We start from the raw sequence: 17,324 nt of genomic DNA on the forward strand, positions 1-17,324 counted from the left end.
GGACCACTGAGCCCAGTGCTGGCACGGGGACCTCTGGAAGCCCCCAGCACCAATGGGAGGCAGCCCCTGGAGGAACTGCCAGGTGTCCTTCAACAAGGGAACTCCCAAGCAACAGGTGGTGGCAACTCCGGCAACCTGGTGGAGACCCCAGGGACCCCACGTGAAGGAGATTCCCTGGCTCCTCATAGAAGCAACCTCTTGCACTTGGCAGGCAGTCCCGATCTGCCCAGGGAGTACCCCTGCAGGAAGCCCCTATTACCACCAACAATCTGCCAGAGTGAGGCCAACCCAGCATCCAGTGGAACAGCCAACAGCAGGCTGCAGGGGAATCTCCACACCTCTTACTCACCTGAAACTAGGCAACGATGTAACTCATGCTGTGGATCAGGGCCCTTGTGGCATAGCACGGCTCAGATGAAAGTAAAAGCCTTAACAAGATTAAACCAACTGTGCAGAACACTTTCAAGGACTCCGCATCTCCTTTCTCATTGGGGTAAGTCAGTGGTTGCCCCCACCAGTCCAGAGGAAGCCCCATTCCTCAGGGAGGAGGAGTGGGAACCCAGTATGGACATCAAGAAAAAATACAACATTTTCACACACATTTACTTTACTATATCCTCAGAATTCAGAGTGTTATAAAGTTACAGTCTAATAATGCCAAAACACCTGATTGCTGAAAGCATGTCACTCATATGTTTAAATTATGGGTGGTAGCTTCTGAAAATCTTTGTAATGGGACAACATTTTCAACTCCAGAGGCAAGCTAAGCAGGAATGCCCCACACTCCATGAATTGTCCTCTTTGAACACCATCTTTCATCTCTTATAACACAGAAAAGATAAGTTTGAAGGTGCTAACACTCAACTCACGTGAGCTAACTGAGCAAACAGGAGACCTAATCAAATCCTATATAGTGGATCAAAGTGAGACAGTGCATTGTGAACACTGTGTGCATTGATCACCATGGGTTTGGGCCAGTGGCTTAGCTAAGGCATTTGGCACTTGGGGGCAGAAAAATTTCTAACACCCCTCATATCCCATACTCTCCATAACACCCCCTACAACATCTTCAAGGCCTCCAAAAAGGCAGTTCCAATTTTCACCAAAAATTTGAAGTGTCTTTCAGAGGCCTCTAAACCCCCTCAAAGTGTGGTACCCAGGGCAATATACCCCCTGCCCCCCACAACGACATCACAGACTTTAGCAGCCAGCAGTGATGTGACTTCATTTTATAATGATGGAGAAAGAAACAGGCAGCTCAAGTGAGTGCTATCTTAAAAAAAAAAAAAGACAGAAGAGTGGACCTTTGCTTTACAATGGCAATCTGTTCCAGAGAAAACACTGTATTGTGAAAATATAGTAATGTGAACCCAATAATGCTTTTCTTTCTAAATTGTTCCAAGACCTAGTTTCTGCCACAAAACTAAGCTATTCCCCATTCTCAAAGGTTACTTAAAAGATGCCTATTGCACTCTTTAGGGGCCATGGTTATCAGTTTACACAATGTTGTAGTTATAAACCACAAATTACACTATATCCTTCCTTCAGTACACACAGACACAATGTTAAAAACATTGCTACCAGTTGAGATGCTACCTTAGAAGGCTTTCGTTTGCATCAGCATTTGCATCAGCTATAACGTTTAGCAACAGAACCCACTTTTTAAAACGACACTTTATTGGAACCCACATAGATTTACGAGACATTAAAAAAGGAGAATCTAGAGAAATATTTACATTTTATTTATTTATTTACAAAAACTCAATCCATTTCTCATAATGAGGCAGCCCTAATGAGCTTTAATGAAGAAAGTTTGTTTTTTTTAAAAAAAAACTCCCTTTCCCATTTCTCCCCAGAGAAATTGAAAACAAAATCTTCTGGGTTTTGTGGAATTCTTTATCAGGGGGCATCAACTAGAACACTTTTATCTTTTTATATTTATACCTGCTTGCAAACTGCAGGAGCTGAATTCTTGGCAGGATAATTTGCTCCTGCAGTTTTCAGTATAGTTGCAGAGTTTTTTGCAGAGCAATTAGCAGCTATCCTGCAAACTTCAGGAGCTGTGCTACTTACATGATAATTGGCAGCTGATTTTTGAATAGCCTCAGGACTTGAGGCAATTAGTTATCTGATCTTCCATCACCTGTGCTTTTATTTCAGGCTCTGTTCCTGCCAGGGACCCACCAAAAATCAGGTCATGACACACCAGTGGATCACAACCCAGTTTGGAAACTGCTGGACTCTATCCTTCTCTCCATACATACAGCCACAATGTTAAAAATGCTGCTATGCCTGAGACACTACCAAACACTTGCAGTGGCATCAGTATTGATGTGTTGTCCTTTTCTCCAAGTCAAAAGTCAAGTCAAAAGTCCCACCTCAAGTCTTGAAGCATAATTTACCAAAAAAAAGGGATACGGTGATGATGGGGGGGGGGAGAATTGTAAACACCCCTAGATGTTCCCATCTGCACTTCAGTAAATGATACTATGAAGTCCTTTACTTCATCCATGATTTATGAAAATAAAGCTGTGCTGTTATTTGAATTATCAAGATCCACTCCCAGTGTTCTGGAGTCTGCCCTGAAAATGCCTGCTAACCCCAAACTTCAGCCCAAGCACCCAGTGGTGTAGCTAAGGGGGTGCAGGGGGTAGCAGCTGCACCGGGCAACAAGCTTTAGGGGGGCAACACACTGAGCTTCCCACTAGTGGCCAAAATTGTGAAAATCTTGGTATGTACGAATAATACCATCATGTTATATATCAGGGGTGTCCAAAGTTTTTGGCAGGAGGGCCATATCGTCCCTTTGACACTGTGTCGGGGGCCGAGGGGAAAAAGAATTAATTTACATTAAAAATTTGAGTAAATTTACATAAGTTTACATAAATGAAACTATTAAAGAGGAACTTATATGAATGAATGACGGTCTTGCAATAGCTCAAGGCCTATAAAAGGCCTTGCACAAAGCAAGACTGGCCTTTCCTTTGCTGCTGCTACTGCATCACAGACATAAAATAACAAGCAGTGGAGGGAGCCCTCATCCCACAGCTCACGCAAGAGGTCAAACACTCACCCTCACGCTGAGAGCAGTTGTGTGGGGCCAGTGTGGGGTCCAACAAATCAGTGGAGGGCCAGAGGCTCATTGGAGACTGGGGGCTCCCTGAGGGCCACACTGAGAGGCCTCGAGGGCCGCAAGTGACTCCAGGGCCGGGGTTTGGGCACCCCTGTTATATATCATTGGAAAGGTAATTTACTGCAGAATGCAATGAAACAAACCACATTAGAATATCTCTATTCTACCAAAAGTTATGGTTAATTAACCAAAAAATGAAAACACAATTCTACTTAAGGAACAAAAAGTAGATTTCTTTAACGCAAAACTGACCTAAGAGACTGATTGTTCTGACAGCCAGTGAGATGTTATTATGATACAGCATGTAACCAATACAGTGTTAATAAGAGTCAGCTCTCATTTCCATGTATCATAATACAGCTAGTCCTGCTAACTGGTAAAAAGGCACTTTTTCAAAGATCCAGGTCTACAGAGCTTGCGTCCTGAGTACACTTCTGTACTGCAGCGAGTCATGGACTCTTCGCTCACAACAGGAGAGGAAACTGAGCGCTTTCCACATGCGCTGCCTCCGACGCATTCTCGGCATCACCTGGCAGGACAAAGTTCCTAACAACACAGTCCTGGAACGTGCTGGAATCCCTAGCATGTATTCACTGCTGAAACAGAGACGCCTGCGTTGGCTCGGTCATGTTGTGAGAATGGATGATGGCCGGATCCCAAAGGATCTCCTCTATGGAGAACTCGTGCAAGGAAAGCGCCCTACAGGTAGACCACAGCTGCGATACAAGGACATCTGCAAGAGGGATCTGAAGGCCTTAGGGATGGACCTCAACAAGTGGGAAACCCTGGCCTCTGAGCGGCCCGCTTGGAGGCAGGCTGTGCAGCATGGCCTTTCCCAGTTTGAAGAGACATTTTGCCAACAGTCTGAGGCAAAGAGGCAAAGAAGGAAGGCCCATAGCCAGGGAGACAGACCAGAGACAGACTGCACTTGCTCCCGGTGTGGAAGGGATTGTCACTCCCGGATTGGCCTTTTCAGCCACACTAGACACTGTGCCAGAACCACCTTTCAGAGCGCGATACCATAGTCTTTCGAGACTGAAGGTTGCCAATACATGATATCTTATATTTAGCAGGGAGAGAATAACAGTGCCTCTTCACACCAACACAGTGTCTCCAACCAATAAGGGGCACACTTTTTTATTTATTTATTTACTTAATTAAATTTGATTTTGTTGTGGGGATGTACAAAATCTTCCTTGATCCCAGGTAGCGGATAGATACCTTAGCTATGCCACTGGCTGGGGGGCGGTGGCAGATCAAGTGAGTGGTGAACAGGGGGGAGGAGGTAGGTCCCCCCCAATTTGCACTTTTCAAAAAGCCTGGGCGTGATGTCACTTCCAGTTGGGACATCATTTTGAGCTCTGCACCGGGCTACATGTTCATTAGCTACGCCACTGCAAGCACCTCAGGCTCTCGTGGCCTCTGGGAGGGAAAAAAAAGCCATCTAATCTGCACAGACATTTGAAACTGCAAACTCTGGAAAGGTGATGCAAATGATAGCTTAGCAAGGTAAGATGCCCCCACTTTTGAAGGCACCCCACCGCCACTGATGTATTTCAGTTGTTTTCCTCCCTGGAAATGCACAGGAAACCACAAAAGCAGAGACAAAAGCAACGCATGCTGCTTCTGCCAAGGAGAACGCCAATGTGAAAGTGCACCAAAAAGAGCAAAGGCCTTCTCCTTATCACAAACAAACACGCTTCCCCCCGCCCATCCAGCGCCTGGTCCCTCCGTCCCACTGCCTCCCTCATACCAAAACAGCTGAAGATTTCTCCTTATCACAAACCTCCTCCCCCATATCCTGCTCCACCCCTTTGATTCAACCTGACCATGGTTCTGCTGTCAAGTCTCTTGTTGACAGCTGCCAGAGATGCCTTGCTTCCAGGATCACTACAGGAGGTCTTGCAGCGCAATGTGGAAGTGTAGGTAAAGTAAGAAAGCCCCAAATAGCACAGTGACTCGGACATTAAAACATTGCAAATCCCATGTCCAAGTTGAGTTACCTTGTCCTTGCTCCCAAGCAGAGTCCAAGTCAGTCACTGATGCAACTTGAGTCCAACTGAGAGTGAGTCAATTGACTCAAGTCTACATCAAAGAGCATGGGTAATTGGTTTATCTGTAACTCATGAGGTCTTGTGGATGGCAACAATGAGCCCTTTGTAAAGTAAATAACTTATTGTATAGTGAAACTTGTTTTGCTATGGAGAGTTCATTGTAAAATAATTTGATTACAAACTGAACCACTGTATAGCTGAATATGTGAGTTAAATTAAACCTGAACAATAAAAGTACACTGACTTTAATCTGCTGCCTTTCCTCACCACCACTGTTTTTTGTACCCAATTTCCTTTTTCTGTGTTCTCACTATTAATATTAGGCAAAATGCTACTTCCTCTTCCTGCAGTAACAACTGCTCCCTCAGATTCAGGTGCTCTGCCCTATCTGCATTCTAGGTTCTTAAAGAAACAAACCTAACAGAACTGATTTTTGACAAAAGTATATTGCTCTGAAGGCTTAAGAGAATTGTCTCTTTTAATCTATAAATCTCAAACAACTAATCAACACTAATGGCACATGTGAAATATAAATTGATCACATAACTGAAAATGCTTGTAAAAGGAGCTGGCAAAGAAACAGTACTGTGTCCAAAATCAACTCTATAACCATCTTTCACAAGCATATTAATTCTACTCATGGTAACTACAGTATTTGATTTTGGCACGAAGCATACCAGTGTTGAGTAAAAGTTATTTCTAAAACTAAAGAGCAAGAATTTAGTTCTAACTAAAGAGCAAGAACTAAAACTAAAGAGCCATGGTGTAGGCTTCCTCATGAGAAAGCTGCTTGAACCAATCACTAAAGGAGCTATACTATATCTCCAAAACTAGACATGATGGGGCAAAATGGATGCCATTTTTTTGAATCTGCACCCCAAATATACCCAGGAATTGGTGTCACATTTAAGGTAGCAAGATGTGTGTTGGCCTGTGTTATTTACTTTCCATTCCATGCCACAGCCCCACCTGAAGCTGTTATTAGCTACAGAGGAGAAACATACAGACATAAGAAATGCTGGGTATTTTCCTCCCACATCTAATAGTAACTGTATGGGGATAATTTGCATCAGGGTACGGGTATAGGAGAAAGAATTACTCTCATTCTCCTTTCCCATCCCCACCCCACTGCAGCCCAAATGCAAATCAGGACGCCTGCAAGCAAGGTTAAAGAAGAAAATACCATCAGATGTTGCTTCATGCATCTGACATCACATCTAGTTCAGTCCTCATTTGAGCTGTAGCAGAAGGAAGACATATATTTTAATCTTAACAAGATTTAATCTATGAATTTATTTAATATATGACATCTATAAATTATCTACAGCTGGTCTTCAGCAGTTACATACATGAAGCCCTTTCAAAAAGATTAAAATCCAACAGCTGCTTGACAGGGAAAGGGAAACAGAGGGACTGAATCTAGCCCCTCCTCCCACTCTTGAGCAACTGATTGGTGGAATTTTAACTTACTGAAAGGTTATCAATCCCAGTTGATGGATTGGAAAAGGAAAACAAAGAGAACTCATTTCCATTTGCAGTTCTCCTTCCATCTGAGAATATGAGTACAGAAGCTCGCTTCTACATAGCAAGTGTTCCTAGGTGAATGGTAGTGTCTGTATTCTACACTGCTAGTGTGACAGACTACAATATCTTGAATTAATCCTGGATGTTATCCTTTCATTCTGCTCTTGCAAGTGGAAAGCTTGCCTCAGCAAAATTTCCATGATTGAAATATGCATTTCAACAAACTTGGGCTCAGCACCAAACTTCAGTCAGTCTCTGAAGCAACACAAAATACAAAGAGTATAATTTCTAAATCTACTTATGGGAAACACTGGTTAAATTTTAGCAAAGTCAGTTTCAAAATGTAATGTCTGGGAGAAGAGAGATTCCTGTGCAAAATAAAATATGTATTGGCAACCTTCAGTCTCAAAAGACTATGGTATCGCGCTCTGAAAGGTGGTTCTGGCACAGCGTCTAGTGTGGCTGAAAATAAAATACTGTGGGGCAAAAGGTAGTTCTTAAAGAAACCGTACATATTTGTTAGATTTAAGAGAGTTTCAACTATACATAATTTTGGCTTTACATGCCTTGGAATGACACCCTCACCTAAGATGTGAGTGGACTGTATTTTTAGTGGATGGCAGGATATACCACTGACACAATTTGAGCCAATGTAAGGTACCTCCCATGGTTGCTTCTCCTTATTAAAGCTCTTTCAGTCTACACCAAAAGCTATGGATTAGAGCCCATTTATCTTTAGTAACTGCATGGAGTGCAGTAGGGAGAGCTGCAGGGGGAAGTGGCTTCTAGGTATCCCCATACATTGCCAAAGATCTCTAGAACCTCAAGCAATGGCTTTTAGGATGATTCAAGCACGTTCAGGAGAGAGAAGAAGGGAGGGGAAGAAGCTTTATTCAGGCACATGTTGCACCAGAGGAACTTATTGACTGGCAGTGGCTCTCAGGGGTTTCAAACAGGAATCTTTCCCAGCTGTATCTGGAGATAGCAAGGACTGAACTTGAGACCCGCACAAAAAACTTGTGCTCTATTACTGAACAACATCCCCTCACTACACTAGTAGTAAAGGTAATACTACAAATTAATATAGCAGTAAGAGAAACCACAACAGTTATAAGACGACAAGCTGTTTGACAACATCCGAAGTCCCGCTTGGGAGCCAAGGCCACAATGTGTTATACAGAGATATTCTGTGAGAAGCAGTTCAAAAGACTGAAAACAAAATTTAAGAGAAAGAAAACTTAAGAATGTGAAAACCAGCAACATAGCACAATATTATTTCATCTTTCAACCTTTCACATCCTTTTCTAAACCTGAATAATTTACCTCACATTACCTTTTTCATCATTGTCTAATAATTTCATTACTGTTATCTCTCCTTATATTTCTGAAGATAGGAAAAAAATACCCATCCCTTTCCAACTAAGGTCCTGGTGCATCTTTCTCAGAGTAGATCCTCTATTTCTATACATTGGTTTTAAAAGAAAACAGGGAAAGAAGTTCTCACTGTGATACTGTGTGAGAGCACTAACTCTATTCACAGACCACCATGACTTGCTTTCATTGTTATCCTCTTGAAATGAAAAAGACAAAGCAAAACGAATGCAACCTGGACTTGACCAGAACAAGTTTCTATTGATCCCTTTTCCCAATTTTCCAATTATGTTGTTCTTTGTGCCTGAAACGGCCACACCTTTTCTATAAAGCACATTCCCTTTGAATACCTTAAGACACTTCTAAATCAATTACTTTCCTAAACACCTATGAAAAGAAAATAAGATAGCAGGGCAAATAACCATCATCCTCACCTTCAATTTCTGCTGCCATGGACTGTGCCCTTTCCTCTCACAGCAGCCACAGAAACAACAAAGGCTGGGGGGGGGGATTTGTGAAGATCTTACAGCCCAATCCTAACTAGACCTCTCTCCCCATAGATGCACACCAAAAGAGAATGAGCTTCATCCTGCAGAGGGGGGCAGTCCCGGAGGCCTCCTCATGGTAAGGAAACATTTATTCCCTTATCCTGGTGCAAGCTTCTGCTGCCCCATCCGTCTCCTTGGAACAGAGCCAGACATTTTGCTGATGCAGAAACAAGGAGAGCAAGGGGAGAAGGGGAAAGGGTAGAAAAATGGGGAGAGGATCCTAGAGCATGCCAGTACCACCAGGATCCATCCCCTTACTCCCTTGTTCCACCTCCTGCCTGTCACCCTCCCCAACCAGACACTCCCCCATTCCTACCCTACCACCATGTTCCTCCCACCACCTTCCACCCAGACCAGAATACCTGCAGCCCCGCATGTAGCTGGCTGTGGCAGTGAGCCTCTGACACCACCACCATTTGCAGTGGTGTTCTGGTATAGTGCAAGAGACACAACACACCACCATATGACTATTTACAACAGCAGAACTGCTGTTGCACTATTGCAAATCCCAGCTAGGATTGGACTCTTAATGTTTTTATTATTGTATTACATTATTTTGTATGTTGGTTTTAGCTTGTACTTTTTAATACTTGAATATCTGCTGTAAGCTGCCTTGGTGGCCCTACAACAGTCACCAAGAAATCTCTTAAATATAACTAATCGGACACCTGCATTTCCACAGCCTTTAACTTCCCCATCTCATCCTCTCTGTTTACTGTCCCAGGCTAACAAAAAGTATCAAGAGTTCTGCAACACAAAATATAGTACAGGCATCCCCCTTTAACTACAGATTCCATAGCCTCAGTTTCAATTATCTGAGGTTCAAAAATCCCCCAGCCCATTGTGCAAATGACTTATTTGCCTGTGACTGAAGCCCTCCTGTCACCATCTCTTATCTCTCATTGGCTCTTTGCTGTCTGCCAATGTTAACAGGAAGAAGAAAGCACTCACATTAGTTGGCAGGCTGAAAAGAACATGCTAAGCTCTGTAATACCTTTCACGTTCTTTACAGCTTTCCAACTCACTTCCTGTTAGCATTTGCAGCCAGTGAGACAAAAGAGACAGTGACAGGAGGGCTGCAATCACAGACATATAAGTCATTTGTGTGATGTGGCAATTTTTGAACCACTTTTTGTAGGGTTCACTGCTATCCACGGTTTTCAATATCCATATTAGCAGCTGGAACCTATCCCTAGCAAATGCATTTCATCCCATCTCTTGGAGCCACTTTCAACATTACTTTAAAGCATGATTGCACATAAGCAAGTTTCACAATGCATAATTTGAATCACCTTCAGAAATTCTGCAGCACCTGAAAATTCCAAATCACCTGCAAGACCCTTCTAAAAGAACACATTACAATTGCTAAGATTTTATGTTACAAAGGGACCTGTGGTCACATCTTTAACTTTCCTGAACTACGTATGTCAATTGCACTTCCTCCTGAGAAGTAAAAATAAAGGAGGAACAGAAACCCTCAGACCTCATTTCACAGGGCATTTTTATAAGCAACTCAGCAGGTATATTTTACAGGAAATTCAGTGACTGCAGTATTAATTGTTTCTTCCACAAGAGTAAACTTAATTTTGAAAGAGTCAGCTAAGGAAAAAAACATGACAAAGATCTATCAAACCATCAGTAATTTGGATGAGAGGGTAACACTATTTTACCATGATCCATGAAATAGAGGACACAACTAAAATTAATCTTCAACAACTTTAACAAGAAAAACCAACAATTTATTCACAAAACCCACCACTAATGTATGAAGCTGAAAGGTCTATAAAATTTGATAGAAAAGAATATTCGCATTTATAACTAATAAGGTAAAACCTTTTTGCCAAGAGCAGCACTTTGGTACCCAAACCCTAAGTATTTGCTGAACATATTTGCCTGAAATGTAGTATCACAATTTGCAGTTCTGCTCTAGCACAACTGTTGGTTCAGCAGACTTGATATGATCACTGCATTTATGTGGTAGGAAAATGTGAATGCTTATGGGACCTACCATACCTACGATGTGATGCTTAATGCACTTAGAGAGGGAAGACTTGCACAAATCATCCGTGTGTATAACCACATCATGCATATGTTGCAGTGTGGCAGGAGTGCATAGGGATTCACACTTCCCTAGAATGCTTCTGGAAGGGCCATGTACGAACTGTGTCTTAACGCTGGGAACTCTCAGAGGCATAATACTGGAGTAAATGGATTGTTAATCTGATTTTGTAGGGGGCTTCCTGTATTCTTGACGGCATAAATAAAATAGTATTGCACTACTACATACTTAGTGTCATATAAAAATAAATTATATTTGTCTTGAAGACAAAATGACATATTTAAATACATATCAACATTATTGCACAGATGAGAAATCCTACAATCTCTTTTAAGGCCTATGTTTTAAATCATATCGTGTGGCAAGTGAGTAAAGTACAAGCAATTAGTAACAACTAAACCAATTGTCACAAAAGGTAACAACTTTAGATATTCAATGCACAGTGTATTTTTAGAATAGAGAGTGACAGCCCAATCCTGAACTGCCCAGAGCATGTGGCTGCAGTGGCACCAAGAACGGCTCCCACCGCATCTTGCGCACCTCAGCCTTCCGCAGGCGGCACCTTAGGAGAAGGGGACTTTTGTCCTTCTCCCAGGTAAGGGAAGCAGCCTCATAATGGGGTTACTCTACCAGCGATAAGGTAAAGCTGTTTGTGTAGGGCGCCGAGCCCTGCACGAACACCTTGGATCCAGTGGAGCAGAGCTCCACAGGACCCGCCTCCCTCCCTCCCCCCAGCATGCCTCCCACCCGCCCTCTCTCCACCCTCCGCCTGCCTCCCCCCTCCCCATAACGCCTCCTCCCCTGCCACACTGAGCAGTGGAGGACAGATGCCCGTCCGGCGCTAGCCCAGCGTCAGCCAGCACTGGGCTAGCACAGGTACTGGCCCAGCAGTAAGCCTTGCAGACATGCCTTACGGCACATTTGCGACAGTGAACTCCAGCAAAAAGCCAGAGCACCAAGCTCAGGATTGGAATCTGAGTTATCTCAGTCACAGTAGAATTACCCTCAACCAACAAAGGATAAACCTATGATGATTCCTCCACAGGAACACTCCATGGCTTCACCCAATGCTTTCACAACTTGTCAAAAGCAGGTGATTCTGCAAAATAGCCATTTCACATTATTATCTTCCAGCAAATCCCAGCAGGAGTGGATGCTGACCTTATCAGTATTAACTCCTGCTGATCCCAACTCTGCACCACTTCTCTTTCTTTCTTCAAATGAAGTGGAAAAGGAGGGGCTGGCAGAGGGTTTAGGGATATACAGACATGCATGTACTGTATAAGGGCATGCATAATTTTACTCTGGGAAAAGGATGAGAGAGAAAAAGAATTGCTGTGACAGACGCTAGTGATACTGCTGAATGCTCTTCTATAAGCGTTCCAGTATTACTCTCAGATTCATTAGACAATATGAATAAGAAATGGCAGGGAAGAAAAACATCAGGGGGAGTTAACCACCCAGCTGGTTTCCATTCATCAATGTTTATATAAAAACTGATTTATCCCTTACAAGCAGATATATTGTGTCAAAAACTCCCTAGTCTCAGGTCAGTTTCCAGAATAATTCGTCTTGCAAAACTACTTTTAATTTCACAAATTTTGCTAGTGAAAGGGGTATCTGAGAAAACCAATCTAGCTAGCCAAACTGATAACTAATACTAGCATCAGTATTTCTTTGATGCACAGAAAAGATATAACCCATTTCTGCCCAACCCACAGGTACACATTTGATCCCTGTTGCATATATGCAATGTTGGGCAGAAATGACTTAAACGAAGAAGAACAAAATGAGGCAACTTTTTAACTTACTACAGAGAAAAAGAGGAAAAACGTTACTGGATCTGTATTATGCCACTTCATACACCAACATACTGCATTATTTTTAACCTTAGTAACAACATGAAGGATTTAAACACTCATCTTCAAAATGCAAGTGATGGGCAGCCCAATCCTAAAGGCGGCACCACCACCAGGTGCAGCAGCGGCGCCAAAATAGCTATTGCTGCATACCATGGCCCCACAGCAGCTGCCAGAGGTCTCCTTGGGGAAGCCGCAAGCCCTGCAATGGGGCTTCTCAAGACAGCGCTGGCTATTTTGTCAGTGCAGAGTTGAGAGACTTTGTATTAGGACTTCCAGCCTAACATGGAGTTCAGGATCCTCCACCGATCCCAACCTCCTCCTGCCCCGGTTCCTCTGCCTGCCCCGCTTTCCCCTCACCCCCAAGACCCTCACTGCTACCAGGAGCTGTTACTTAGCTCTGGGCAGCATCTGCACAGCACTGGGCTCAGTGCTGACTCGGCGCAGGGTGTCAAGGACATGACTTACTTCACTTTTGCGACACACTCATACCACCAGCATTGAAGAGCCTGATGCAATTTCACCAGAAAGGCATGTGCCATATCCAGCAGCGGGAATCAGAAGCTCCTGGGGGAAGCACTTCCCCTTAGCCCTCTGTAAGCCTCCAACTCCACAATGGGTCTCCAGGACCTGCAGCAGCTTTGTAGCTTGCACAAGTCCAAGACGACAAAGGGGACAAGAAGATTTGCAAAGCAGAGGATAGGATCCGGTGCATGCCATCGCTGCCAGATCCACCCCTTCCAGCAGCCTCACTGCCCCACTCCTCCCTCATCCCCCACCCAGTTTCACCCTTCCCCCGCTCACCCCCCATAGCCTTACTTTCTTCAGCAGGCGTAACAGGCATTGCAGGGTCCAGTGACAGAGGTAAAGCACTACCACGTCTTGTGGCCTTGTTCCAGAAATGGCTGTCAGTGGAGCGCTCCGTGCACTGTCAGCAGCCATTTTGCAACAGCGGAAGTGTTTTCTGTTGTCACCACGCACTCCACAATACAGCCCAATACTGAATTGGCTATAACTGAACTAGACCGGCGGGGGGGGGGGAAGTTTGAAATAATTACGTGAGACATAGAAAGGATCTCTCTCCTTAAACAACCAAATAATTTAGAAATATATATCACTGTACTAGTGAATAAGGGGTCAGAATAGCTGAAATGATCAATGTGTGCAACTTGCACACAATGTGGTGAGTATGACTGCAACAGAATCACATATATGACCAACAAATTGTAGATCCCCAGCAACAGTTGTGAGAACAATCTGCCCAAAATATAAGTGGTACTGTGCAAAACTGTTATTCTGCACAGAAACAGGCAGAGATAAGGAAGAACAAAATGAGAGTGGGACAAGAAACAACTCGGCTAACTCTTTCTTAAAACACTGAGCCACCATGAAATCAGTTACGTCAGCACAAATAAATAATAATAATAATAATAATAATAATAATAATGAAACTTTATTTCTATCCCGCCCTTCTCCCCAAAGGGACCCAAATGTATAAGTGCTTTATAGTAAGGAGTTAAAAAACGGCACACAGGAAAGTAAGATGGACCTTCCCACTTGCCTCATGCTTGCTACTCCAGCTACATCAGCACATGCTATCCTGTATATTGTTTAGAGGAAACAGCCAGGGTCAGAATCTAGATGATACTCTAACATCTCTTGTTAAGATCTCATGGGAACACACAAAGTGACAAGATGTCTGCCTAATCCCATACCAGCTTTAAAATGTTAACAAATTACAATTAATCCATGCATAGTGTATTACAGTCATATTTAAGTGGAAACTCTTCCTCCAACAGTCTGGGGCGAACAATGAGTGTGAAATGAATGTCTACAATTTTCTGCTGTGAAATATTACACATATTTTGCAATTATATGCATTTGTTCTCATACAAATTTCATCATGCTACTGGAGATAAACCCCACAGCAAGACTTTTTCACTGACAGTACAGATAAAATCCTTTCCAAATCTGTTCAAATCACCATTTCAAAAACTATTGCTGAACAACTCTGCTCTAACCTATTAGACAGTAATTGTGATAAAATCTTTCAGCTATAAAATAACCATGCTTTTACACTGTATAGTATATATGCAGTTAAAACCATCGTGTGTGATATAAGGAAAAAATGTTTTAGACTGCAATCCTATACATACTTCCCTGGCAGTAAGTTCCATTGAATTTAATAGGACTCACTTCTGAATACACATGCATAAAATTTCAGTTAAAAAACTGTGTCAGCTAAGTACAATTAGTAACTACAAAAGGTGCCAAATCCATTTTTAAATGCTAATGATTAGAAATCTTACTGCCTGTTTGCAGAGTTTAAAAGCAAAAAGCATACACATTATTAATCTGGTATATTTGATACATTGTTTTTAAAATGCATATTTTAAGATGTAGCAATCACATGTCTGCTAATGGTGTAAGTTAAATTATTATTTAGAATTGGAAGGCAAAATATGATTGGCTTTCTCAAAGCACATATCTCATTATTACCATTAAGCTTAAGAACAGTGTGAAAGTTTCAGCTCCTGTCTCCCTTTAAATTCAGCAAAAAAGTACCTGAAAACAATTACTTATTTGTCCATGGTCACATTGCTAACAATACATGAACTAAGCCCAGGAGCCAAGAGGATGCTCTCAGCTGCAGACTTTAAATCAGCAATTCAATGAGACAATGGGTTAACATCACTATGATCGCCTAGTAATTTGGTAGGTTATTCTTAGCAGTATTTAAACTCACAAGCATTTATTCTGACATTGTGACAAAATGTTACTGTGTCTGTTCCTAAAAAAAAAAGTAACAGAGCAATATGTGATGCAGCAGTACCGAAGTAACTCTTTTTTATTAAGCAATGAAACATGCTTTAGAGGTCAGTATGGCCATTACGTAAGAAAAAGGGGCACTTCATGCATGCTTACGTGTTTGCAAAATATAAAAGTGTCAAGGCTGCCATATTCACAAATGAAGGAATTCCACCTTAAGGAGAAAATGGTGGTTTTTAGGATGGACAAAAAGAAGCACAAAACATGTGGCAAGATCCCTAAAGTGTGCACTGGAGCCACTAAGGAAGCCTCCCTGTCCACACTGCATAGGTGTGAGAAACAATTCAGAGAATACTGAACCTCTGGCTCTGACAAGTGGGTGAGAGCTGGACAGACCTGCCAGGGAAAGGAGGGGAAGGAGCAGGGGCCAAGGAGTGCTTCCTTCAGCCCTGCCTGGACAGCTCCCTGGTGCTGAAGTTCCCAGCCGGCCGGCCAGGCAGCCAGGCAGCGGTGCCTGCTCTGCTCTGCGCACCCTCTGTGCTGCTTGCCAGAGACGGATGGGACTCGCAGGTGCACACACAGGGGTTGCTCACCAGTCTGGTGGGCAACCAGGAAGGAGCTAGAGTGGGAGAGAAGCGCATGCTGCTGGAGGAAGATGGCGGCTCATGCAAACCCACCCGGAGCCGGAGAGCACCCAGCTAGGCCTCGGCGTCTCCCCGGAGTGTGCAGGAAGGGCAGGCGCGGCAGGAGGCGAGGGGGGCAGAGGCCTGGCCGCTTCTCCAGGCGCCCACGAGGCCCTTTCCCACCACCACCTCCTCCTCACGAGGCCATCGCTTCGCACACACCGGGTGACAAAAGCACCTGTGCGGCCATGTTGGGTGCCTGCCTGGCCCGGTCCACGCCTGAGCGGCGAGCAGGAGCCTGGAAGCGGAGGGTAGAGGGAGCCGCTTGCTTCTTGCCCTCCCCTGCGGTGGCGTAGCTGGAGGGGGGCGGAGCACTCAGCCTGGCAGGGAGGTGGGCGAGCGGCCTCTCCCTTCGGAGCCATTCCCTGCGGGGGGGGGGGCGCAAAACGGAGCCATACGGCGGGAGGGAGGGAGAAAGCCGTACAGCTCCGTTTCCCCTCCCCCCGCCGGGAATGGCTCCGAAGGGAGGGCCGCTCGCCCACCTCCCTGCCAGGCTGAGTGCTCCGCCCCCCTCCAGCTACGCCACCGCTCCCCTGCCGCCAGCTGAGGGAGAACGGGGCAGGAGGCGGCCAGAACATGCGGGTGAGCAGGCCCCCAGTCACTCCCGCACCACTCAGCACAAGCCTGAGCAAGTCTACTCAGAAGCAAGTCCCGTTACAGTCAACGAAGCTCACTCCCTGCTGAGTGCACGCAGGGCTGCAGCCCCTGAGCACAACCTTATGCACGCCTACTCAGAAGCAAGCCCCTTGTGTTCAGCAGGGCCCACTCCCAGTTAAGTGTGCACAGGATTGTAACTCACAAGCCAGGCGACGAATGCCCAGGAAGCCCCCATCGCTCTCCACTGAACGGACCACACACCCTGGCAGCGAAGGAGGGAACGAGCCTTACTTGAGTACGGACTGCTCCTTCTCCTCCTCCTTCTTCTGGCGGTCCATGACGGCCTGGATGATCTTCCTCTCTTCCTCGGTGAGGTGGCTCAGGTCGGGCGCCTCGGACTGCGCTGGAGTAGGCTGGGGAGGCGCAGGGCCGCCCCGGGGCCCAGCTGGAGCAGACATTTTGGGGTGGACGGAGAGCCTCAGCAATACTCTCTGTGGGAAGACACTGGGCTCGACTCCGGCGGCGGCGGCAGTAGCACGACCAACAGCAGCCACCAGCGCTGGGCGAGATACATACAAATCAATACACCTTTTTGAATCAGAGTCTAATTAATGCCCTGCTTGGGGGAGGGTGAAGGGGGTTATGCCCTGCTTGGGGGTTATGGAGGGGGGGTAATGCCCTGCTTGGGGGAGGGGAGGGGAGGTTGAAACAGCGTCCTTGTGTGTGA

The 17,324-nt window shown here is 44.7% G+C and overlaps 1 protein-coding gene across 19 annotated transcripts in view; it reads right to left on the reverse strand.

Moving 5' to 3' along the window:
- Nucleotides 1-17,055, reverse strand: part of RIMS2 (regulating synaptic membrane exocytosis 2) — a 513,992-nt gene extending 496,937 nt beyond the window's left edge. For all 19 annotated transcript variants that reach the window (XM_066624817.1, XM_066624816.1, XM_066624825.1 and 16 more), the window contains exon 1: nucleotides 16,889-17,055. In XM_066624817.1, coding sequence (XP_066480914.1) covers nucleotides 16,889-17,055 — 167 coding nt within the window. The remainder of the gene's footprint in view (nucleotides 1-16,888) is intronic.
- Nucleotides 17,056-17,324: the final 269 nt, after the last annotated feature.

Source organism: Tiliqua scincoides, chromosome 4 (assembly GCF_035046505.1).
Source record: "Tiliqua scincoides isolate rTilSci1 chromosome 4, rTilSci1.hap2, whole genome shotgun sequence".
Classification (NCBI taxonomy): domain Eukaryota; kingdom Metazoa; phylum Chordata; class Lepidosauria; order Squamata; family Scincidae; genus Tiliqua; species Tiliqua scincoides.